General features: G+C 57.5%; 1 protein-coding gene across 1 annotated transcript in view; it reads right to left on the minus strand.

Moving 5' to 3' along the window:
• Positions 1-1,255: 1,255 nt before the first annotated feature.
• The window catches only part of NTSR1 (neurotensin receptor 1), a gene marked incomplete at its 5' end in the record, with an annotated part of 46,927 nt that continues 21,959 nt past the window's right edge, over positions 1,256-26,223 (minus strand). Inside the window, 3 exons of the mRNA XM_082359735.1 lie at positions 1,256-1,561; positions 2,670-2,760; positions 5,578-5,779. Of these exons, the coding sequence (XP_082215861.1) occupies positions 1,312-1,561; positions 2,670-2,760; positions 5,578-5,779 (543 nt within the window). The 3' untranslated portion in view covers positions 1,256-1,311. The remainder of the gene's footprint in view (positions 1,562-2,669; positions 2,761-5,577; positions 5,780-26,223) is intronic.

Here is a 26,223-nt window from a genome sequence, read left to right on the forward strand (position 1 = left end):
CCGACTCGTCGTTTTTGAGGATGGGGAGACTGAGTCCCGGCTAACTCCAGACCAGGAGCAGGTCTCCTGATCCTGAGTCAGTGCCGCCCAGGCAGGCGGTCTGCCTGTCTGTCTGTCTGTCTGTCTGTCTGACTGTCTCTGTTCTGGGCAGATGTGCTCCCAGGCCCAGGGAGGACCTGCTTTAAAAGACCTGTGCTTCACTTCTGGACCCCTGGCCACTCGTGGTCCCGGCTGGTCCAGGGCAGCTCCCCTGGGACCCGCCTTCCCCTGGCTCAGGGCACCTTCCTGGGGCCGGGCCATCCTGTCTGGAGACCGGATCCCAGAGTCCAAGGAGGCGCCTGCCTTTCTGGGCGCCCGAGCTGGGGCCAGGCCTGCCTGCTGCCCGTGACAAACAAGTCTGGGCCTCCGCCTGGCTGCCGGCCAGTGGGCTGCCTGTACCCACGGCTCCTCCTCCTCACGTGCGGCCCAGACCCCAGCGCTGCCCTCTTTCGGAGGCCTGGCCGACTCCCCTCTGCCTTGGGGCGTCCACCCTGAAGCGGCTCGGAGTTGGGCTGCAGGAGCTCAGCTGGACAGCGGGAGTGAGAGCGTGTGAGGACGTCCCTATCCTGGGACCCTGCTGACCTGGCCTCGTGTCTGCAGAGCCAGGATGGAGAACTGCGAGGCTGAGCTGCCCTGTGGTGTCCCTGCAGAGCTTTGCCACCTTGGCCTGGGGAGGACAGGCGGGGGGGTGTCAGTGCCAGGGCTGGGCGATGCCAGGCTGATCCCTTCATTGACCTCTTGTGACATCAAAGCTTCCTGGGATTCGCCCTTGGAAAGGTGGGTCGATGTCTGCTGCACAAGGGGCTGACCTGGTCCTGAGCTGCCCGGAGGCCCTCTCGGCGGTGCCAGGACAGCGGTGGTCCTGCCAGCTGGGTTCCTCCCAGCGCCAGCTCTCGGGGTCACCACCCTCCGGCCCCAACCTACTCCCTTCATGTCTTTCTCCCTCAACAACCATTAGTCCGAGAACAAAAAAGACCACCTTTCACCCAACACTAATTTCTCCTCATTAAAGGCCCTTTTTGGATCTGGGAGAGGATCAGTCTCTCTTTCTGGCTTTCAAAGAGGAGGGGGGCGGTGGGGAGGGTGAGAGAGGAGAAGCCGAAAAGAAATGGAGCCTCTGGGTGTGGGTGCTGGGTCCTGGGCCTCGGATGCCACGGAGCGGGCCCAGGGCCGACCCCCGTCCAGCTCCCAGGCGCTGGGTGCACAGGGGTGGAGGCCGAGTGGCAGCCCCTCCGTGACCCCTCCCGGCCCCCCGCCTGGCCCCGCCCGGGCCTAGTACAGCGTCTCCCGGGTGACATTGCTGGAGAAGGTGTGGCTGCCGGACACGCTGCTGGCCTTCCTCGAGAAGGCCGGCCTCCTCCTCCGGTGGCCCCACAGGGGACAGAGGCAGGCCAGCGTGGCCAGGAAGGTCTGGCGGAAGTTGGCGGAGACGAGGTTGTATAGGACGGGGTTGACGGTGGAGCTGACGTAGAAGAGGGCGTTGGTCAGCATGTAGAAGTAGTGGTAGAAGTCATACAGGAACCTGGGGTGGGAGAGGACGCTCAGGCTGGCGGGCCAGACACAGGCCGCACGGGGCAGCCCATGGCTGACGCGGGGGCCTGGGACGGTCATTACAGACTACTTGGACATCTTTTGAAGTGGGGATATTTCATAATAAATTCCAGGGCTCTGGTTTCTCTTGAGAGGTTGGAAGTTCTGAGCACACTCCCGCCTGGCACCGGTCAGCTGAACTGCTGAGCTGAGCTGCGGCCGCCCTCCCGAGGCCAGCTGTGCAGACCCCCTTGGTCGCAGTCTCCACCTCTCCCTGCAGCCCAGCTGGCCTGACCTTCCTTGTGCAGAATCCCAGCCCCACCCAGGGCCGCAGGATGTGGCCGGGGTCTGGCCTCAACGGAACAGCCAGGCCAGGAACCCCCTCCGCACCTCCCAGACAGCTGTGCACCTCACCTCGACTTGCTTGCCTCTGTGCACAGGGATCTCACTCCCTCATCTGGCAGCTCACTTCACCACCAGGCAGCCCTGAGTTTCAGAAACCCTTTACTTTGGGTTGTGTTCCACTCCCTGTACCTTCTCTTCATCCTTTCTAGATTTGCCCTCCCTAGTGGCTCCCCATCACTTGGAAGAGCCCATGACCCTGGGACCTGGCAGCCCTGCTATGCAGAGGAGCTCACGCAGCAGGGCTGAGGCTACCGTCGCGGGGAGGCCAGCTGGCCAGGCCGGCGTCCATACGTCGCAGTGTGGGTGTGATGCTCTCAGAGTCCCAGGGGTCCTCCTGGCAACTCCTCCAGGCTGGGGGTGGTCTGGGGGCCCCGACGGTCGCCATCACTCCTCCCACAGCCGGCAGCACCAGCCCTTCCTGTCGCTCTCCAGACGCCCCCAAAACTGTCTTGTACTGACTGTCTTAGGACTTGCTTTCCTTTTATGAAGCGGCTTCCAGGGTGTCTGTCCCTCTATGGCCTCTGCCTTCCCTGCCCTATCACAGCCACACCTGAGGGCCTTTTGGGGGACGCTGACCCCCCCCCGCCCGCCCTGAGCTGCCCCTCTCAGTGCCCCCAACCCCTACACCCAACTATTTTGGGGAGCATGTCCCCAGCCCAAGCCTCACCCTCTCGGCCCCAGCCTCCCGTACTCACGGGGTCCACTGCTCGTCCAAAATGTAGCAGAACATGAGGCGTCGCACATGGTAGGGCAGCCAGCAGACCACGAAGGCGATGACCACGGCACCTGAGACACGGAGGGATACGGGCCTCAGGGAGGTGGAGGGAGATGTCCCGTGTTCGTGGACTGAAACAGCTAATAGTGTTAAGATGACAGAGCTGCCCAAAGTGATCTAGAGATTCAGTGGAATTTCTCTGGAAATCCTGATGACATTTTTTGCAGAAATAGAAGAATTCATTGGGAATCTCAAGGGATGCTGGACAGCTAAGACAATCTTGAGAAAGAAGACCAGAGCTGGAGGACTCACCCTTCCTGACTTCAAAACCTACCACAAAGCTACAGTCATCCAAACAGAGTGGTATCGGCATGAGGACAGATGTATAGACCCATGGACTAGAACAGAGGACCCAGAAATAAGCCCTCCCATATATGGTCAAATGACTTTCTACAGGGCACCAAGATCAAAGGGAAAGGGCTGTTTTTTCAACAAATGTTCTGGGAAAACTGGATCCCCACATGCAAAAGAATGAAGCTGTCCCCTTACCTCACAACATCTGCAAAAATTAACTCAAAATGGATCAAAGATCTAAACATAAAAGCTAAGGTATAAAATTCTTAGAAGAAAATACAGGACAAAAATTTCACAACATTGAATTTGAAAAGACAACAAAGGAAAAAATAAATAATTTGGACTATATAAAAATAAATAACTGTGTATTAAAGGTCACAATTGACAGAGTGAAAAGGCAACCTACAGAATGGGAGAACATATTTGCATCACATATCTGTTAAGGGATTAATATCCTGGGTATATAGAAAACTCAACAACAAAAATCAAACAACCCAATACAAAAGCATGCAGAGGACTTGAATAGACATTTCTCTGAAGAAGAGATACAAATGGCCAATAAGTATATGAAAAGATGCTTAACATCACTGATCACTAGGGAAATGCAAATCAAAACTACAATAGGATACCACCTCATACCCAATAGGATAGCTACTATAAAAGAAAAACACAGAAAAGAGTAATTTGGGGGAGTATATGGAGAAACTGGAATATTTGTACACTGTTGGTGGGAATGTAAAATGGTGCAGCCACTTTAGAAAACAGTTTGGCTGTTTAAAAATATTTTTTAATTCAATAAATTAAAATTCTACTCCTGGGTATATGCCCCCAAAGAATTGGAAGCAGGAGCTCAAGCAGATACCCCAGTAGCTCATAGCAGCACTACTATTCAGAGTAGCTGAAATCAATGGATGACGGATAAACAAAATGTGGTCCATCCGTACAACAGAATATTATTCAGCCCTAGAAAGGAAGGACATTCTGACACAGGCTACCACATAGATGAACCTTGAAGACATTACACCATATGAATAAACCAATCACAAAAAAACCCAAATACTGTATGATTCCACCTGAAGGAGGTCCCTGGAGGAGTCAAATTCACAGAGACAGAAAGTAGAAGGTGGTTGCCAGGGGCTGGGGGAGGGGGTGGGGACTTGGTGTTTAATGGGAAGAGTTTCAGTTTTACAAGGTGGGGGGGTTGGTGGTGATAGCCCCACAGCAACATGGGCATCTACACTGCTGCTCAACTGTGCACTTAGAAATGGTCAAGATGGTAAATTTTATGCTCTGTATATTCTACCACAATGAAAAAGAAAGCACGCAACCACTTGGGAAAACTTCGGGCCAAATGTGCTGTCCCGGTGCAGAGAGAAGGGTGGTCCCCGAGATGTGCGTCATCTTCTTGGGGACATGGGGGGATCTGTGGGAGGTCCTGGGTTTGGGGTCCCCGCTCCAGGGCTGCTGCCCTGACCCCATGGGCCCAGGAGACCCACCCTGGGGGGCTTGTGGAGACCCTGGGCCAGGGAGGTCCCAACGAAGGTGCTGCCTGCTGGCAGCAGGGGTTGGTGGCACCGGGCTGTTCCAGAAAGCCTGCCCGCACACAGCAGAAGCAAATGCTGTGGCCTTGCCCACTGGACACTGCCTGTCGGTCACTTGACCCGCGGCTGTGGGGAGCCGAGCCGGCCCAAGTGCAGAGCACACCCGAGTCACTCTCCCGTCAATCACGTGATGTGGACGGATGCAGACATGATACTATTTTGGAAATACTGGAGTAATAAATGATCCAGATGAATTTTACCTGTTTCTTTTGACTGTTTAAAAAAGTGGTTACTGGACCATTTAACATCCCATGTGGGGCCTGCATCACATTCCTTTTGGACAGAGCTGCGGGGACCTTTTCCTTCCAAGACCAGTGGCTGCAGAAGGTGAGGGGCAGGCAGCCCGGGGCATGGGGGGAGATGGAGGGTGGATGCTGGGGTGGTGGGAAGCACAGGGTAGGTGCTCTGGGGGACCAGCGGGGGCCGGGGCTGCCTCAGGAGAGCAGGGAGGGGGCAGGTTGTTTTGAGGACCCCTCCTCATGATGCACCTGCAGGCCCAGGCCAGGCCCGGGGACACACAGAGGGAGGATGGACCCTCACAACCCACAGAAACGTAGAGTCCACCCCACACGATCCTTCAGGATCCCCTACTAGAATGTGTGCAGAGGGACGGCACCTCTGGCCTCTCCAGCTGGCACCCGACCGCCCGGCACGCACAGGGACCCCAACTCCGTGGCCCTGGCTTTGTGAGCAAACTGTCCGACTCAGAGCCGGTGCCAGGAGGCTTGCTGAATCAGTGGATGGATGGATGGATGAGTGAGGGAGTGAAGAGAAGCCCCGACCCCGGGGGGAGCCGGCACTCCGAGCCTCGGCCCGGACGCGCTCCGTTCCCCGGGTCTCTAAACCTTCTGTTTGTGGTACCGAGCTCGCTGCTTTGCTGGCCCCTGGTGGCCGCCCGCCGCCCGCCCCTCGCAGGGCCCAGCGGTTACGTACGTAAGACCCGGACGCCGTGGCGCAGGGCCTGGACCCGGCCGGGCTCGATGGACATGCTGAACGAGCTATGCTGGTCCCCAACTGTGCACACCTGGCCCTGCTCGGCCGCCTGGCGGACCATCACGGTCAGCTTGTTGGCAATGACGGTGTTCAGGACGGAGATGACCACCATGGGGAACACGAAAGACATGAAGGTGTTGATCTGCGAGAGATGGAGAGGGGTGGCCCGTGAGACCGGGGCAGGGGACGCGCCCTGGTGCCCGCCCCGCCCACTGGCCCAGGTTTAGGGGTTGGAGCGTGGGCGGTGCTCGGTCTGTCCATTCCCAGACTGACTCTCCGCCCGCTCCCACACCCCTGGCTCGGGGGAGGTTTGCAGACTCTCCGTCAGCTTGGGGAGCCCCCAGCCTGTACGCAGTGTGGAGTAAAACCCTGGGGCATCCCGGCTGCGGTGAGGGGCCGGGGCTCTGCGTTCCCAGGTCTGGACAAGGAAGCGGTCCCTCCTGACTCCTCTCCAGGAGGGCTCACCCAGCGTCCCTCGTCCTGCACACAGGCAGTTCACGTTAGGACACGAAGGGAAGACCCGCCCCCCGTCCCACTGCCTCTCAGCGCGTTGAAAAGCGCTTCTCGTTGGCACCTCCACCTTCCACGTTTCTCTGCCTCTGGGGAAATCGAGTCTCCGGGTGCTGAGGGGGTTTGCCAAAGTCACCAGCTCAGAAGTGGCTGGACCTGGACTTGAGCTGGAGCCCGGCCCCTCAGCGACACCAGGGTGAGACCCGCCTTCACGGGCACCTGCTCAGCTCGAGCAGCTGTGGCCTCCCTGAGCTGCCACTGCCGTTCCTGACAGGGACGCAAACCCGCCAGCGGATGCGTGTGGCCCTGACCAGCGACGGGGAACAGGCCTCCCACCGAGCTGGTCCTGAATCCGGCATCACATCCCAGGGCCCCAGAGTAACAGCCTCTGGAGTAAAAACGTGTTTGGCGCTGTCTTTTGAGCACGCGGGTCCTGATGTCATGTTCCGACGCCCGAGCCTCTAAGTGTGAGCGCGCGAGCCCTGGTGAGGGGGCGGTGCCTCTTCTCCATCCCCCCCACCCAACCGCCGCGGCCCCCAGTGCTCACATGGACTTCAGAGTCCAAGAGCAAACGGCTGCACCTGGAGAGACACCTGCACTGGCCCCACCTGGTTCCCGGGGTCTGCACGGGGGTGCCCCGGGCTCCGGGCTGCCCCCTCCGTCTCCTCACTCGGGTTTGCCCACAGCCCTGAGAGCAGAGCCGAGGGTCCCGCGTGGAGGCCTCCTCGATGGTAGACAAGGACGGTCTCAGCAGGGGGAGGACCGTCCAGCTCTGTCCTGCGAATGCGGCCGCGGCCGGCAGGAAGCCAAGAGGTGCTGGAGGCTCTAGAAGGTCGCCGGGTTCGCCTCCTGGGCCTCCTGGATGCCAGGCGTCTGTCCCGAGCAGGGCAGCTCACACGCCCCTCTCTTCGGGGCGTTGGCCGACGCCTCCGCAGGTCCTGCCCGCCCCACGGTGCTCCGGGTCCCGCTTGGGAGGACTCTAGGAATCCAGGAGATGGTGGCTGAGGTCACCTCTGGCTCCTTCTGAAAAAGACTCCCCTAAACTAGAGGACAAACACGCCGGACAGGGGCCGCGTGGGCCCTCGGCAGGCGGCCTTTCCACACTTGCCAGCCCTGCGCCCGTCACTAGTCACCCACTGGGTGCTTGGGAGTGGCCTCCCCCGGGCACCCTTCTCTCCTGCGTCCACTGAGCTCAAGTGGGGGTCTGGAGGCCCTCCCGCAGGACGATGAGGGGCTGGTGTGGCCAAGGGGCAGCTCTGGGCCGGGGGCTGGGCTGGGGTGCACGGGGATGCTGGGCCTGGGCCCAGGAGACAAACCAATTCCCGTGAGTCACCACAGCCGGGCATAATTTAAACAAAACAAATGTATTCAACACAGATTTTAAATGTCAAAACATTTGAAATACCATACTTCGATGAGCACAGACAGCAAAAGCAGCCACCTCTGGGGGCCGCGAGCGGTGGACCAGGGCCCAGGCCCCCAGCGGATCCCCCAGCTGGGAGAAGTCCAGGCCCTGATCCTGAGGTTCTGGAATGGGGAGAGGGGCCCCGGCACTGCAGGCGCCCCCAGGAGAGGCCTGGGGCCGAGGCTCGGGCCGGCGTGGGCTTCCGGAGGGGTGTGTCTTCTCTCGGCCTCCCCCGCCCCTCCAGCCTGGAGACTGAGACCGAACCCGGATTGTGGGGTACCAGGGCAACGCCTGACTCCCGGGGTCTGCCTTCTCTTGCCGAGGCTCACGGCACGGATGGGAGCTCAGCCTGTACCCCTTTCCTGCACTGCACCCCCAACTTCTGGGAACAGGGGAGCAGCCCACCCCCGGCAACAAGCAAAGAGAAGAGAGTCTGCTAAGCCCTGTGCAAGATGCCCAGGAACCACTGCAAGTGTAGCCACAGGAAGGACAGAGGGGAAGGAGGGGCAAGCAGGGCCCTTCCAGACAGAGGCACGCGGACGCGGAGGGATGCGCCTCGTCTATGCATTTGTCCCGGTAAAATGTCAGAGCACTTGGGGATAGACAGCCTGACTCTAAAATTCAAATGGAAAAAAAGATAATCTAAGAGTAGCCAGGAAAGTTCCGGAAAGGAAGGTGACAGGTCAGTAGGGGACCGGAGGCCTCACCCACTATGGGAGGGCGCTAAAAAGACATTGTATGGGAATAGTTTGGCGCGAATAAATCAGGGGAGCAGGAGAGAGGACAGGAGCAGTTCCCGATGAGGCAAACGTGGCGTGTGGTAAAGGCAGCGCCTGAACCAGTGGGAGGAGGTGGGTGACGGGCTGCAGAGCTGGGGGCTGGACGCTCAGGGCCTGCTGCTTCCACTGCCCCTTCCCAGGACCTCCGTCCGCTCCCCTGGAAACACCCACCTCGCTCCATTCCTGGCCAGTGGGCACATTCCAAAAGGCCCGGGTGAGTCCTCACTGGACACACACAGGCCGCATGTTCACCTCTCCACCAATCACGTTTGTCCTATGAGAACCAGCCCCTGGCCTGCTGTTCAGAAGAGAGACCCCACCTTTGTGGGGGGCCTGCTGAGCAGAAAACTGCTTTTGCGGCCATTGGTTCTGTTCTCCCACCGTGTGTGGGAGACCTGCCTAAGAATGGGCCCTCACAGGTGAAAGGAGAGTACCCTGGAGGGCCTCGTCTCTGCTCTCCAGCATCTGTAATTTTGTGAGGGACAGGGAGTGAAATGGTTAAGCAATAAGAAGAAAGTGGAACAGGACACAGGTCTGTCTGGGAGGAAGGGCTGCCCCCGACCTGCTGCAAACAGGTGCAGGGCGCCAATGGGAGGCACATAGCCTGGCCCGCAGTCAGGGGGTCCTCACGCCTCTCCCTCCTCCTTCAAGGCTGTCGTCCCGTCTACCCTTCCTCTGAGGGGCAACAGCTTGTCTTGTACCGGCCTGTTTCTCTCTGACTGATCCCACTGTGTTTAGGTAAAGAGACAGCCCCTGGACTACTGAGCTTCACGGCTCAACACCAGCCTGCGGTGAGTGGGGAGGTGCAAAATACCGCTCAGGGGCTTCCCTGGTGGCGCAGTGGTTAAGAATCCGCCTGCCAATGCAGGGGACACAGGTTCGAGCCCTGGTCCGGGAAGATCCCACATGCCACAGAGCAACTAAGCCCACGCGCCACAACTACTGAGCCTGCGCTCTAGAGCCCGTGAGCCACAACTACTGAGCCCACGTGCCACAACTACTGAAGCCCATGTGCCACAACTACTGAGCCCATGTGCCACAACTGCTGAAGCCCGCATGCCTAGAGCCCGCGCATCTCAACGAAGAGTAGAGCCCCCACTCGCCACAACTAGAGAAAAGCCCACGTGCAGCAACAAAGACCCAACGCAGCCAAAAATAAATAAATAAATAAATAAAAATATTGCTCAGGGTGTTTGCAAAACTCAGCAGCTTGTACAACAGCTTCTGAGGGGAGAGGCGGAGAGAAGGGGCTTCCTGTCAAACCGTCCAATGTAGATGGCCTCGCTGGCCTGGCAGGGGCCACCCCCAGCAGATGACCAGTCCAGCCAGGCCCAGCCTTTAGGGACCACCTCCTCCTAACCTCCTCATCCAGCACATGCTGAGAGTCCCCTCCCTCTCGGCCACCACCAAGGGCAGAACAATGATGCAAGTCACTCCAGAGTCCCCATTTGTCACTGTCACTCAGCGCAGCCTTGCTCGAAAAGCAAAACCCCAGAACAAGTTCAACGCCCACCCACTCGGGCTGGTTGATAAGTTATGGCGCATCCACACCACGGGGTGCCGTCGACGCTGAGAATGACCGACAGGGACGGCCAAGGTCACGGTTTAGTGAAAAGAGCAAGCAGAGAGCAGCTGGTGCCTCCGTAACGTAAGGAGCCGCCTCTACGCCCAGGATGGCTCCCGGGAGAGAAGCCTAACGGAGGCTGACCCAGGCCGACTCAGGGAACGGGCAGGGAGCTGGGGGACTCCGGGCACGCTTTCTTGACCTTAAGGCACCTGAGTGGAATGAACGTGTGTCCTGTGACAGGTGCCCGGGCCCCTGCTCCCACAGTGACACGAGAACCACACGCCCCACCGTGCCGCCCTGGGACGGGGCTGTTGGAGGTGGAGGGGACCAGATCTCAGGGCATCCACCCTCGCTTCATAGGCGGGACACCAGGGCCGGGAGGGCAGAAACTGTCCTTCAAGGTGACACAGCCCAGAATCTCCCGGGCTGACATTGTCCGAGTGACTCTGCCCTCCAACATCCCTCATCTCATGGGCACCCAGACCCTCCGGACGCTGCTGGGATCCCACACAGGAGGGCACACGCGGCCCACGGCAGACAAGCGTCTGGGAAAGAAGACAGACCAGCGTCGAGGGCCCGCTGCTCTGTGGGTCAGAGCACTGACCGCAGGCCTGAGTGTCTGAGGAGAAGCCCAGCGTGTGCCTGCAGGGGAGGGACCCCGAACCTCCCCAAGAACTGCCTGCATTGCTGAGGCACCAAGTGAGTCATCTTAGGGCCAGAAAGGCCACCTCGGGGAGGGGAGGGAGCTCCACGGACTGTGTGCAGCTCCGGGCTTAGCTTGGCCCCTCCGGCCACCAGTCCCAGCTCCTCACAATGCAGTTCCACCCACCATTAGGTGGCGCTAGTACCAGATTTTGGCTCAATATAAAGGACTTCCACTTTCTGGTTGATACACACTCTTTAGCTAACTCTTTTTTTTTTTTTAATAAATTTTTAAAATCTATTTTTGGCTGCATTGGGTCTTTGTTGCTGAGCATGGGCTTTCTCTAGTTGTGGTGTGCAGGCTTCTCATTGCAGTGGCTTCTCTTGTTGAGGAGCACGGGCTCTAGGTGCACGGGCTTCAGTAGTTGTGGCACACGGGCTCAGTAGTTGTGGCTGGCAGACTCAGTAGTTGTGGCTCATGGGCTTAGCTGCTCTGCGGCATGTGGGATCTTCCCGGACCAGGGCTCGAACCCGTGTCCCCTGCATTGGCAGGCGGATTCTTAACCACTGCGCCACCAGGGAAGCCCCGCTTTAGCTAACTCTTAACAGAGTGCTTTCCACGAGCCAGACGCATGTTCAGTGACTTGCATGTGTCACCTTGTGGAATATGCACATAGAAGCTATTGGTGCTCTCACTTTATAGAAGAAAAAGCCCAGACATAGTCTGACCCACAGCCCAGTGCTTGCTTCCGTGCCCTGGGGCCTGTGACACGCAGAGAGCAGACGAAGGGAGAACCCCCTGGTCGGGGGCAAGTGTCGGGGGACCTCACTTCGGTGGATGCATGCCCCACCCCCAGCTTCCCAGAGGGGACTTTGGGTAACTGCAAAAATTTGAGAACAACTTCTAGTCCAAAGGCCACGGCTCCGCGGTGATCTCTCAGGACTGAACTTCTGTCCATTACTCTCTCCTTTCTTTGATCTCCCTTCTGTTCCACGCTGGTCCCCGTGCTCCTCTTCAGGTTTGGAGTTTCTGGGAGAGGACTGACCAGAGTCACCAGTGACTTCGAGTGGAGAGAATGCTCGCGCCCCAGGGCGCCTTAGGGTTCAGGACCATGGACAGCGCCCATCGCTGTGGAGGGACTGCCCCGGTGGGCAGGAGCACCAGGCTGGGAGGAACTGTGGTTGGGAAGCCTGGGTGGGGAGGGACCGGGGAGTGGGAGCCCCGAGCCAGCTGGGGGCGGGGATCGACAGGGACACCCCACCGTGTCCCCAGACCCTTCCCGTCCGCTGATGAAGGGCAGGCGAGCAGCCTGTAACCTCTGCAAGAGGCCCCCACCAAGTCCCCGCTGCCCGCGCAGCCAGCAGCCCTGTACGTGGGGGTCTTTACCCTCCTGGAGTGCTGGAGCCACAGAGGACCCCTCCGCCCTGCAGCCGCATCCCGCCTGGTCCCGGCGGTGCTGCAGCGCTGGCACCAGCCAGGTTGCCAGGAGACCCTCAATCGGATTAGGGAAATGGCCTTCCCACTACGCCTGTCCCTCCACCTGTACCAGGGTCGCCGTCCTCGAGGAGAGACAGGATGGCATCCTGCCCTCAGCAGCACACAGGGCAGGTGCTGGGGGCCTGGCCTTGGCTGTGTGTTGGTGGGGGGCTCGTTAATCACCCTGGGTGTGGAAGCTGGGGTGGTGAGTCGCGTTCCGGTCATGCCATCCCATCTCAAAACTGCATCGAGACCATCTGCAGACTGAAGTCCTGTTTGCTGTGTTTTCAGATATCTGTTGGCTAAAAAGCCCATGAGAACATTCAAATCAGTGGGACATCTGCTAATTAGCAACCAACGGGGCTGTAAAAATCCTTGACAAGGACAGGCGCAAGGCAGGGAGTGGAAGTCTGACCCTGGGCCCGGCCCCCCCTCTGTGTCTCATGGAATGTGGGCAGGGAGGCATATTAGCGGTCACCTGGTCACCTACCATGAAACCACGGCCCACAGCAGGTGCGCCCCAGCTCTCACCCGCACCGGCACCTCACACCACGACGCTGACCATCTTCTTGCTCGTGACAAGTTCTGTCTTGCAGGGTGGCTCCCGGTCCAAACATGAGCCCCCACGTTCGGTTGCCAAGCTTTCTGTGTGTGCCTTTCTCCCGTGTAAGGCCACCTTGATTCAGGAGTAAAAGTGGTGCCGGTTCCACACAGAGTGTTCTGCATGCACCCTTGAAGGAAGTCAAGCCATCGAAGAACGTTCTCTGCTCCATGCCAGGAAAACTTGGGGCCCTGGTCTTAATCAAGAGCCCCTGGGGGCTGGTGGACGTTGGGAGTGGATTTCTGGGGAACTTTGCGAATCCCCCAGCCATGCCTGGGAGTGAGTCCTGCAGGACCGGGCACCGCCGTGCTGTTGGGACTGGGTCCAAGCTGGTGTCATGTGCATTTCAGAAAGCGCTTAGGAAGGAGTGGTGCTGCAGACGCAGCACGAAGCCTGGGCTCAGCCCGGGGCCTGTCCTCCACCTCTAGGGGTGGGCGGGGAAGCGGCCCTACTGCGTGTTCGCTGGCAGCTGAATCTCCGATTCTGTGATTCAGTTGTGGGATTGAATCTCCAATCCCACGATTTTCAGTGTTTTCTTGCCATGTCAGTGTGTGGGCAGCTCAGCAAATATCCTGTTCCTTCCCAATTTTGAATTACCATCCACTGGCAGAGTGGTAACTGTGATCCCCGTGGACATCTGGCCCTGTACCCGGTGTCTCGGCTCCTTTCAATAGAATTAGCGCTCCGTCCCTGCTTGTGGGGAATCTGATTACGGTGGACCCGGAGCCGAGCGGCCGGTGTGAGGGAGGGGGGCTGGGAGCGGCCACCCACGTCCCCCCAGGCTCCACTGGACCAGCATTTGGCTCTAGTTTTTTTCCCAAGCTGACCAGCCCCAGGGCGTGGAGGGGACCTTGTGCTCTGGGCTTAGCCCCGGGAAGTGACACTTTTGCTCCTTCAGCCAGGCCTCCTGGGGCTTCCACCCCGAATGGCTGTGATTAGCAGCAGGGGCACCTTAGAAATGATGGTGGGGTCCTGCGCCCCATCCCCACTTGGTCCCCACCAGTGCTGGCGGGCCCAGCTGTGCTCCTCTCCAGGACAAAAGTCAATCAGTAAAGGAAGAGGGAACGCCGGTGGGTGCCGGCCAGCTGCCCAGCGCCATTCCAAAGCTCGTTCCCCCGACGACCGTATCTGTTAAAGACCGTTCTTCCTCCATCCCCGAGAGACCACAGGCCTCCACGGGGCTGCGTGACCACATGGCGTTCCACTACGCTGTCCCCTTCACGGCTGCACAGGGCCCCTCTGCAACAGCGAACAGCCTTGGCCTTTGCATCATGTGAACGGCCCAGGGCACACGAGACTCACTGCTCTCCACACGCGTGTGAGAGGCGGGCCTGTGGGGTGACTTCTGTTTCTAGAACTAGAGTGACGAGCAGAGCAGCCCAGGCTGGGGTCTTCCCACGCCCCCTGGGCACGTCCCCTTCTCACGCTGGGCCTGTCTCCTGCCTATGAAGATGGGGGTGGCTGGTCCACCTTGAAGGCCAGGGGACTGAGGACAGCCCAGGCTGGCTCCCAGCCCAGTTCCTGCCCTGCCCGCACCCCTGCAGAAGGACCCCCGCCTGACCCAGGCCCTGGGCGCCTGGAGCACTGTTGACGGTCTGAGCTCGAGGGCTGGTGGGGGAGGGGCCGGGGGGGCGCTGCTGATTGGCACCCAGGGAAGCCTCCCTCTCTTGAGAGCCAGGCCAGCGGCTTGCAGGGACCGCCAGGAGGCCTTCCTGATGTTCCATTCAAGGCTCATCAGCCCTTCTTTTCCTCGTGATGCGATTTCAGGAAACGAGGCTGTGCTGCTCAGGCCTCCTGGGACTCAGGCGATTACCTGGAGACAGGCCCAGGGCAGCCGGCGTCCTCCCAGCCCAGGAGCCGCGGACTTGAACAGGGACAGGCTCTGCGTCTCTTCTGGAATGTTCCAGCACCCTCCCTTCTGTTTACCCGCAGCCTCCCCACCCCCTCCCCTCCCCTCCCCACCGCAGGCCCACCAGCCTGTGCTCTGTGCTCCGTCCTCCAACCTCTGAATGCACCGTGCACCCAAGCCCACCTTGTCTAAACGTCACAAGCACTTATTGAGCACCTGCTGTATGCGAGGCACCCTGCACATAGGCTGAGGTGAGCGTGGAGGACAGGTGGACAAACATGGCATGGAGGTGAGCACGAGGTCCAGACTGGGGGGAAAGGGGCCATTTTCTGGAGGAGGGACCTCCATACGGAGACCTGAGGGATGAGGGGCACCCATGGGCCTGAGAAGGAGGGGAGCACGTGAGATCTCGGGAGCCCGGGGGGCCGGGCGGTGTCAGATCCCAGACAGTGGGCCATTTCCTCCTGTTCATGGAAGACGGGGCGGGGTAAAGGGGGCAGGGGCGAAGCAGGAGACTGCGGGCGCAGCGGCGTTTGCATTTCGGGAGAGTTCTGTGGGCAGGGTGGGTAGGGCCTGGGGGCAGAGGGCCCAGGGAGGGGCCCAGGCCCAGGAGGGAGGTGATGCATCTGTGTTAGGGCGGTGCCTGTGGGGATGGACACATGGAAGTTTGGGAGGGACTGGGGGGCTGAGGCAGGCCCCGGGGTGGGTGGACATGGGGGCAGCGAGGGTGATGCCGAGAGGAGGTCCCCCTACACCCTCAGCCTCTCAGGGCCCCTGGAGCCGCGCACTTGGCGGTGCAGGAGGCTCCAGGGCAGAGCCCGTCTCCTTCTGCGCAGGTGTCTCTGCTGCTGCTGACCTCCCAGGTCAGAGGTTCCTTCTTACGTTTTTCCTCCAACAATTTGAGTCTCCTTCCCATGGAAGTGCCCTGAGCAGAGATGCTTTCCCGAGTCTTCCAACAAGTCCATCTTCCGGGAGGCGCCCTGAGCTGCCAGGGCCCCTCCTCCCCCAGAATGACTCACTGAGTTCGTGAATTGGGGTTTTTCCCCCTCGGTAGAATCGCAGGGTAAACTGCAGCGTGGGGGCATCTTGGAGACGCCTTCCCAGCCAAGCCTGGGTACCTGCAACCTGCAGACACGCGGGGAGACATGGGGGAGGGGCAGGAACTCGGGGCATTGGTTTGCCCTCGAGGTGGGTGCACGAGCCCCCACAGGCTGGGGTCCCCCGTCCTCTGCTCCTGGTGTTGCTGGCCCACATCTCCCGCCATCGACCTGGGCACTAACTGCAGCCTCTGGAAACTGTTCCAGGTGCACTCACTGGGGCTCATTCAGGGCAACCTTGTGCCCCTCCCCCCTTCAGTTAACACCGGCCCCTCCCTGGCCAGGGAGGCCACTCGAGGCACTCCCGGGCCTTGGCCTCCCTCCCTGTATGGGCCTGGTCCCTGTACTGGGCCGGGCCTGGGCTGAGCTAGTAGGCAAGCTCGCCACTTGAGGGCACTGATGCGGTCGGTTGCATAACAGTCAGCGCCGTGAGGTCTCTGCCTCTTCTGGTCAGTCTGTCGTCGTCCCCATGGACTAACCGCAGATTCTCACCAACGCAGAGCTACAGGGTAAAACCCACAGCGACGCCGGGCCTGAGCACTCCTATGATGGGAGAAACAACTTCAAGGTCACCCCTTGGGCGAGGAGACAGCCGATCACTGTGGCTGCTTTCCCCTGAGGCCCAGGCACGGCTCTAGCCCCGTATGTCCAAGTGTCTCTGGACTGGCCGCCACCGGCCCCCACACCACCGAGTGGCACGCTTGCCCAGGGGCAGTACTGTGCCTGCCCGCATCCTCACAATCACCAGGACCCCCCAGGGGCCGTGCGGTGGAACCTAGGCTCCCCTAGTCATCCCAGATGGTGAGGCAGCTCCTCACAAGCTCTCCTGGACCAGACTGTGCCATGAACTTGCCACCCTGTGGCCCATGGCAGATGGTCCTTAGGACGGCCAAGAGTGGCTCCCACCCTGGACGCCCACCTCTTGCAATGTGACTTGGCCACTCCTCACAGAGACGTAGGGTCTGTGGCCCGCCCCTCGACTGGGCTGGCTCTGACCAGCGAAATGCAGCGGCCGTGTTGGCCTGTGCCTTCCCAGCCAGGCCTCACACTCTCTTGCTGGCTCTCTCAGAATGTGGCGGCCACCATGTGAAGAGACCCTGATTTGCCTCTCACCCTGGGACAGAGGCCCAGGTGAGAGCCAGCACCAGCCTCCAGACAGATGAATGAGGCTGTCTCAGACCCATCCAGGCCCAGTGCAGCCACAAGATGACCGAGGCCACGTGAGTGACCCCAGCTGAGACCGGCTGAGCCAGCTCAACTTGCCATCCAACGGATCACAAGCAAATAAATAGCTAGTGTTTTAAGCCAATAAGTTTGGGGCTCTTTTGTTACGCAGCAGAGGTTAGCTGAGACACTGCCTTACAAAGTGCTGTGTTTTTAATTTATCTGTCCCACCACTGCATTTTCTCCTTGGAGGGAAACCTTGCTTAAATAAAATACAATCCCCCCCCACCCCCGCCCCAAGCACTGACAACAAGTCCTGTGAAGGCAGGGGGATGCGGTGGGAGTGGTGGGCAGGGGTCATTTGTGTGGCTGACTGGGCTATCTGACCCCAGAATTTAGGGACTATTTTTTTATCTCTTTATAGACTCTGGTTCTAGGGACAGGTTGCCAGCAGCCAGCTGGCCAGGTGGAGACTGGTTTTATAAAGGTAACTGGGCACCACCTGTGGTGTCCCACCCCTCCCGCTACACTGCAGAGTAGGGTAAGGAGCATGGTGGGGGTGGGGGCCGTGTCTTTTACTTTTATTTCCCGCGAAGAGAGGCTCATCAGCGAATCTGACCTGTGGGTCTGACTTCTTGAAAAACCAGCAGCGTGTAATTAAAGCTTGAAAGAGAAGAGCCCGCTGCTGAATCAAACTCAAGTGAGGGTGAAATCAAACATGAGAGGGCCCTGGGCAGCTGAGTCCAGCTTGAGACGAGTGACCGGCCTCCTTTAAGGGGTCTGTGCTTTGACGGTGTCTAAGTGGTCTTCCCTCAAGCCCCCAAATCTCGGTCCCGCTTACTGTGCGTGTGTGTTTGTGTCTATGTGTGCACGTGTGTGTGAGCTGCGTGTGTGCACACTTGTCTCCCGTGTCTGGTCCTGTTTGCTCTTGGTGTAACCGAGCAGGGCCTCTGGGTCCTTCCCGGGACAGACCCTTCCCCCACGTCCTCTGCTGTAGCTCCTCTCTGAAGTACGCACAGTATCTGATGCACGCTTCCTGAGTTGTTTCATAGATGCTAAAACCCCCACCAAATGGAAGATGTTAAGTACTTGATGACCGTAATCATGTAGCCCCCAGGCCTCCTGGAGTCTGAGGATTGATAATGTGAACCCCTGTGACCCCACCCTGTTACCTCACCGTCAGCCAATCAGAGAATTAATTGTGCATGAGCTGATCACATACCTTGCGACTTCCCCCCCAGCCCCCCGACCCAACTGGGCCTTTAAAAATGCTCCCCTGAAACCCATTGGGGAGTTTGGGCTTTTTCAGCGCTAGCTGCCCTGGACTCCATGTTTGGCGCCAACAATAAACGCTGTATTTTCCTTCATCACAACCAGGTGACAGCAGATTGGCTTTACTGCGCGTGGGCGAGCGGACCTGAGTATGGTTGGGTGACACTGGCTCACGCAGAGCCCGGGTGGTCACTTCAACGAGGGAAATGCCTCATGACAGCTCGAGGCCTTGGCCTCCCTCCAAGTCGCCACTGAGAAGGCCATCAGGTTCCACGCCATCCAGCTGCTGCACCCCTGATTCCGAGCAGACCCTGGGGCCCCCAGTCCATGCCACCACCGAGGGGACATGTTTCTGAACAAACTTCCCCTCGGCCAACACCCCGGCTTATTATAATCACCGCACACTGGTTTCTGTTGAGGGATGAAAATTAGCAGATTTAGACGATAATTACCTGGCTCTGAAAATTAGACTCTAATGAAGAGGGTGCTTGAACCCGGAATCCAAATTTGATGTTCAGACTAGATGCCTTTGAAGAAAGCTCTCAGCCAGAAATAGGGGTCGGCCAGAGCCCCGGCTCTCTGGCCACTGCTTTGCCATTTGCCACCCGCCCCCCAAGTGGGCTCTGCAGGCCCAGCCTCACAGCCTCACAGACTACGTCCCTGGTGCCCCCCCTCACCTGTGTATTTATTTTGTGTGTTACGTTTCTAACCCTCGCTCCAACCTCACATTACACAGAGGGGGCGACACCGCTGTGGACAGAAAGTGTGTCCTACGAAATTCACCTGTCGAATCCTACCCCCCAAGGTGATGTGTTAGGAGGTGGGGCCTCCTGGAGGTGATGAGGTCGTGAGGGTGGAGCCCCGTAACGGGGTCAGAGGCCCAGGGAGGCCCCTGCTCGCCCCCCAACATGAGGACAGGGAGAGGACACGGTCAGTACCAGCGCCTGGACCCTGGTTGTCCAGCCCCAGGGCTGTGAGAAACACACGTGTTGTTAGCAGCCCCCAGCCTGGTCCGTCAGAGCGGGCTGAGCGGATGGAGACGGCTCCCGGGGGTTACCTGCCCTCAGGGAGCGATGGGCAGGGTGGCACCTGGGGCGTGGCCACCAACCTGTCCTCCACCGCGCGGAGGAGGCTGGGGGCTGCCCACCCCGTAGGGGCTGCCCCCTGCAGTGGGCATCTCATCCGGGGCCACTTCCTCTGCGTCCTCTCCCACCCACGCAAGGAACTCAGTCTCCCTCCTAACGCCGTGTTTGTCCCAAAGGCACAATCGGTTCATTTGTTAGACTGGGAGTGTGTCAAGCCGCTGACGTTAGGTTTTTGATGCAGAAGCGCAATCCAGCTGAACCGGGCGCCTGTGCGCAGAGCAGACAGGCTTTCAGCCTCTCCTGTGGCCCCACCTCCCACCTGCAATTACGGCGATTTGCATGACTGTGAACGGGGCTGTTCAGAGTGCCAGGCAGGGGCAGGCCGTCCTCACGCCCCCAGCAGGCCAGGTGGGCAGTGGCACAGCCGGGGAGGGTGGAGAGGCCGAGGGAGAGCGGTTCCCCCGGGCACTTGTGATGATGTGTGTCTCTTAGTTGCTGCCACCCCGCCCCGTGGCTGCCTGGGGACAGAGCCTGGTGCCCTCCAGTCACCCACACGCTGACCGTGTGAACGAACAAATGAATGACCGCCCGCCCGGGCTGCCCTAACACAGTACCCTCAACTGAGCGGCTCATAAACGGCAGAATCTACTTCTCACAGCTCTGGAGGCTGGAGGGCCGAGACCAGGTGCCGGAGTGGACGGTCTCAGGTGAGGCTGCCTTCCGTGTCGTCATGTAGCAGAAAGAGGGCGAGGGGGTCTCTGGCCTCTTCTTATAAGGGCGCTAATTCATCATGGGGGCTGCACCCTCATGACCTCATCACCCCACAAACGCCCCGTCCCTTAATACCATGACTTTGGGGGTAGTGCTTCAAAACATGAATTTGGGGGGACACAAACATTCCGTCCAGAACAGCTGGCAAAGGAAGGGATGAGCAGTCTCCACATGGGGGGCCCCTAACCTGGGGGAGGCTCTGGCAAACGGCCCCAAGCACACATGGGAGCTTTGTGTGCACAGACAGGCAGCTTCCTTTCCCGGAGGCAGTGCCTGCGGCTGTACAGCCCGATAGAATAGTGCAGTTTGTGCCAGCCGTAAATGATTCACAGTTTTCTAGGGACTGCACTAAAAAAAGTAGATACAGGTGAAAATAATTTCATTAATAGATTTTATTTATTTTATAGTATAAAAAGCGTTAGTGAGATCCTGTACATTTTCCCTTCATACAAGCTCTCTGGAATCACGGGTGTGTATTTTACACCGAAAGCTCCCCGGGATTCAGACTGGGCACCGCACCACACACAGGGCAGCTCGGAGTTCTTACGAGAAGCCACGCAGAACGGTTTCCAGGTGGCATCCACCCCACAGCCCGTGGCGCCTGCACTCCCCTGGTCCCACCTCTGGTCAGCGGGGGAGACAGAGGTGCAGCCCCCGGACCCCCTGGTCATCCCCAAAACAGGATGCGTCAGCATCTGCACAAGGTCAAGGATGAGTCATTCATTTAAAAGGAGCCATGAGCAAAGTTGCGCTAAAAAATGAAGCCCCCTTGTAAGAACAGTGGGCAAGCAGTCCCTCTGGAGGACACTACAGGAGCAGCAGGGACCCCAGGGCAGCCTGCGTTTGGGGCCATAGCTTCCAGAAACAAATCACGGCCTTCTCTGTACCCCACGAAGAATCCAGATGCACCAAGATTTCCCAGGGGGCAGAGGCCTCAGGGCGTGCTCCCGGGAAGGCATCCTCTTCTTTTGTCCTCTCACCCACCAAGCCTCAGAAATGAACCAGAGTTTTGTCAAGGAACTAAGCCCTGAGGACAGGACGCTGGGAGGGGCGGCGAGTCCCAGGATAAGAGGCAGAGCAAGCGGCTTCCCCACCTGAGCCTCAGTCTCCTCACCTATAAACAGGGACAGTCGGGAGAGCCCCGAGCCCCAAGGGTGGCCATGGGGATCAGAGTCGGCTCTCGAAACTATCATTAGTGGTGCTGGGAGCAACCACGTCGGGGCTGTCACAGGGCTTGACGGGGACCGTACATTAATCACACCTTCGTCACGGACCCCTCATGTGAGGTCTGCTCACCCAGCTCAGAACCTTCCTTATCACCTGAGACCCAAGTCAAGAGCGGCCACCAGAGGGTGAGGGCCCCTCCCTCTCAAAGGCCGGACCACTGCGCCGTGCCCTCCCCGAGCTGACCCAGCGCATCACTGGGTGAGAGGCCCCAAGCCAGTCAATTGCAGCCACGATTTCTAGACCTTCTCCCAGTCCGGAACACTGGAAGGGACACAGACTGACTCCACACGGAGCCCTGAGTGTCCCTGACCGAGGGACACCACCGTCCCTGCGACAGTGCTCACAGCCCGCAGAGAGGAGTGTGGGCGGGCATGTCAGCCCGCAGCTCACGCTGGAACCCACCGCTTCCTTCTCTCATTCTCGCTAATGTTCAGCCCCTGGAGCTGAGACTTTGAAGGATGGTCGCACAAAGGTGTCTCCAGGTGGCCTTGCGAGGATGCAGACAGAGACGTGGGTGCAGACACAGAGTCTGTTTCCCTGTTTCGACTGGTAATCAAGATTCATTTTCTCTGACAGCTCTTATTCCGAAAAGACATCCACACACTGTTTATGACATGTAAATTACTTGGGATTTGCGAGTCAATTGCTTGCATGAATATTCATGGCTGCGTGATACCCATGCGGGTCTGCTTTCTGTGGCTCTCAGGACACAGACCGCCTGGGGTCCCAGGCATCTCGCAGGGACGTGACAAGGCCGCCAGAGGCCCCTTTCACCCAGATGTCAGCAGGGTCCGCAGGCCGTGGCCGTCCCACGGTCATCCCGACCCGCAGGAGGAGACATGCTCACCGGGGAACGGGGAGGAGCAGGGCCACTCTCGCCCGGTTGATTGACCTACTTCTAAACCAAAGGTGGCCGCTTGGGGCTCTGGCCTAGACCCAGGGCTCCCTTGACCTTGGCCGGGCGGTGGGAGTGGGACGAAGCTGCGGGCCCCCCGGGACACGCGCACACCTGGCTCCCCGTCCATCACCCGACAAGGGGCGGGAAGTTCCGGGGTTCTGTTTCCTGTGGCCACGGGCACCCAAGGAAAGCTGCAGCAGCCCGTCTGTGAGCTGGACAGTCGGAGGGAGCCTGGGGTCCACCCAGGGGGAGACGCCTGGCCTTCTGTGGCAGCTGCATGGCCCGGCCGGCCCGCGGCTGACCCACCTGGTGATGGGCCCTGTGCCCCCTCCTGCTTGTGGGGTAAAAACACACATGTGCGCCCAGTGGGTCAAAGGCCCAGGAACTCGGACATCAAAGATATTCCTCTTGAACCAAAGCAAAGTGGGTTTGGGTTGGGCCCAAGGCAGACTTCCTGTTTAAACTAACTGCTAAAGCCAGTCGTTGAAGGAAGTTTGGAAATGTCCTGCGTGAAGAGCAGAAGGCCAGTGGCCTTTATTTCCAAATCCTGACACAGGGGCTCCCCACCAGGTGCGGCTCTCAGTGACCTACAGATGAAAGCTCACTGTGTCCTCACGGCAGACCAGATGGGGAAACTGAGGCAAAGGGAGGTTCCCGTCACCCCGAGAGCAAGTGCAGGGTGGAGACGTGCATCTCGGCCACCTGCCTGGCTCCCGCTTGCTGCTAGCACCAAAAAAAAAAGAAATACATTAGGTATAAATCTAACAAAGTATGTACAGGATCTATAGAAGGAAAATCACAAAACTCTAATGAAAAAATCAAAGAATATCTAAATCAATGGAAAGAGTCCATGTTCATGGATAGGAAGACTCAATACTGTTAAGATTTCAATTCTCTTCAACTTCATCTATAGATTCAACTCAACCCCAATCAAAATCTCAACAAGTTATTTTGTGGATATTGATGAACTGGTTCTGAAGTTCACATGGAGAGGAGGCAAAAGACCCAGGACAGCCAACACAACATTGAAGGAGAAAAACAAAGTCAGAGGACTGACTACCCAGCTTCAGGACTTACTATGAAGTCATCAATTCAGCATGGCACTGAGGAAAGAACAGACAAAGAGGTCACTGGTAACAGAATAGAGAGCCCAGAACTACATCCTCACAAATATAGTCAACTGACTTTCACAAAGGAGCAAATCAATTCAATGGAGAAAGGATAGTCTTTTCAACAAATGGTCCTGGAACAATTGGACAACCATATGTTAAAAAATGGGCCTTAAACCTTAAAAATTATCTCAAAATGGATCACAGACCTAAATGTAAAATGCAAAACAATAAAATTTCTAGATAATAACACAGGAGAAAAATCTAGGTGAGCTTGAGTTCGGCAACGTGTTTTTGGATGTAACAACAAAGGCATGATCCATGAAAGAAAAAAACTAAGTTGTATTTATTACAATTAAAACTGCTCTGCAAAGACACCGTTAAGAGAATATGGCAAGCTACAGATTGGGAGGAAATATTTTCAAAACATATATCTGATAAAGGATTTGTTATTTCATGTCTGGTAAGGGAATAATATCCAGAATACATAGAGAATTCCTAAAACTCAACAACCAAAAAATAAAGAACCCAATTTAAAAATGGGCTAAGGATTTGAATAGACCTTCCAAAGAAGGTATACAAATGGCCAATGAACCCTTGAAAAGATGCTCACCATGACTAATCAGGAAAGTGGCAAATCAAAACCACAAAGAGATATCATCTTACACTGACTGGGATGGCTACTATTAAAAAAAGAAAAACAGAAAATAACAAGTGTTGGTGAGGATGTGGAGAAATTGGAACCCTCGTGTACTGTTGATGGGAAAGTAAAATGGTACAGCTGCTGTGGAAATGAGTTTAGCAGTTCCTCAAAAAAATTTAAAAATTGACCCAGCAATTCCACTTCTGGGTATATCCCCCAAAGAATTGAAAGCAGGGTCTCAAAGAGATATTTGAACACCCACGTGGCACAGCAGCATTATTCACAATAGCTGAGAGGTGGAAGCAACCAAGTATCCATCCACAAATGAATGGATAAACAAATTGTGGCATATCCATACAATGGAATAGTATTTAGCCTTAAAAAGGAAGGATATTCTGTCACCTGCTACAACATGAATGAACCTTAAAGAACATTAAGCTCAGTGAAATAAGCCAGTGAGATAAACCAGTCACAAAAGGACAGATACTCTGATTCTACTTGTTTGAGGTCCCTAGTGTAGTCAAATTCAGAGACAAAAAGCACAACAGTGGTTGCCAGGTGCTGGTGGGGGGGAATGGGGAGTGAGTGTTTAATGGGTATAGTTTCAGTTTTGCAAGATGAAAAGAGTTCTGGAGATGGATGGTGGTGACAGTTGCACAACAATGTGAATATACATAGTACCATTGAACTGAACTCTGAAAAATGATTAAGGTGGTAAATTTGATGTGAATTTTACCACAATAAAAAAATAGGAATGGACTTCCCTGGTGGCGCAGTGGTTAAGAATCCACCTGCCAATGCAGGGGACACGGGTTTGAGCCCTGGTCCGGGAAGATCCCACATGCCGCGGAGCGACTAAGCCTGTGCACCACACCAACTGAAACCCGCGCGCCTAGAGCCCGTGCTTTGCGACAAGAGAAGCCACCGCAATGAGAAGCCCGCGCACCACAATGAAGAGCAGCCCCCGCTCACTGCAACTAGAGAAAAGCCCGTGCACAGCAACGAAGACCCAACGCAGCCAAAAAATAAATAAATAAAATAAAAGCTCTGCTCATTTAAAAAAAAAAAAACAAGGTGGAAGAATTTTTAACAAAATAAATAAAAGAGCGGGTTGAACATGAGTAAAGCATGAGCAGATTTGAAAAAACAAGCTAGGGACTTCCCTGGTGGCGCAGTGGTTAAGAATCCGCCTGCCAATGCAGGGGACACGGGTTCGAGCCCTGATCCGGGAAGATGCCACATGCCGCGGAGCAACTAAGCCCGTGCACCACAACTACTGAGCCTATGCTCTACAGCCCACATGCCACAACTACTGAAGCCCGTGCGCCTAGAGCCCGTGCTCCGCAACAAGAGAAGCCCCTGCAATGAGAAGCCCGTGCACCGCAACGAAGAGTAGCCCCCGCTCGCCGCCACTAAAGAAAGCCTGCATGCAGCAGCGAAGACCCAATGCAGCCAAAAATTAAAAAATTAATTTATTTTTTTTTTAAATAAATAAATTTATAAAAATAAATAAATAAATAATTTTTAAAGATACATAAATAAAACGGGCACAAAATTAGAGGATTAAGCACTTAGCAAGGGGCCGCCAGGTCCGTCTATGTGAACAGGTGACCCTGCCTTAGCGCCCGCCCCCCCGCGCTTTGTCCCTCTGATGACCCTCCGTCTGTGACGTCCCCCTGGCTGAGGGGGCTCCTTCCCTGACTCCAGGCCCTAGCCCCGAGACAGATGGTGCAAGGCCAGATGTGTGTGGGCCGGTGGCTCCAGGGGCCCCTGAGGGGGACCAGCGGCCTCTGACAGAGCCGTGGGAGAGGTCAGCCCCTCCTGCCCTTGTAGGTGGCGGCCCCCAAGTCCTCCAGCTGGCTGCCAGGGAGCAAGAGGGCCCTGCTGTCTGTCCCCCATCCCCTGAGCCTCACCCTCACCAGCTGCGTCCTGCCTGCCGCTGCCCCCACTGACTGACCCCCAGTGCCCGCCTGGAGCCTGCCTGGGCCAGCCAAGCTTAGGACCCGGACCTCTTGGAAAGATACCCACTGTTGGGGGAGCAGAGGCCCCTGAGCCCCTGGGAGGAGGGCAGCGCTTTGATGGAGACACAGCACCCGGCCGAGGCCACTGGGGGTGGGGAGCAGTGGGGCCTGGGCAGGCAGTGCCCCCCACCTGGGCACAGCGTCGCCGGGAGCCCTTGTCTGCGGCCCAAGGGCGGGGGCCTGATGTTGGGCCAGTCCAAGGGGTCTCAGCATTTGCCACCCAAGCCTCAAGCCCGTCCAGGACAGTGTTCCTCAACCAGCTAGACCTAAACCCTAACCTTCCTGGCCATGCCTCTGCCCTGCTCAACAAGCTCTCAGGTGGGCACCAGGGGCCACTTCCCTCCGGCACTTGGGGGGGTCCAGTCCTGGTTTGCCTGCTCCCGACTCCTGCCTTTAGCACGGAAGTCCCACAGCCCAGGAAGCCCTCAGTCCCAAGCACACGGGGATTGGTCACCCTTCTCAGGGCCAC

This window comes from Balaenoptera borealis, assembly GCF_965194805.1.
Source record: "Balaenoptera borealis genome assembly, chromosome: 16".
Classification (NCBI taxonomy): Eukaryota; Metazoa; Chordata; class Mammalia; order Artiodactyla; family Balaenopteridae; genus Balaenoptera; species Balaenoptera borealis.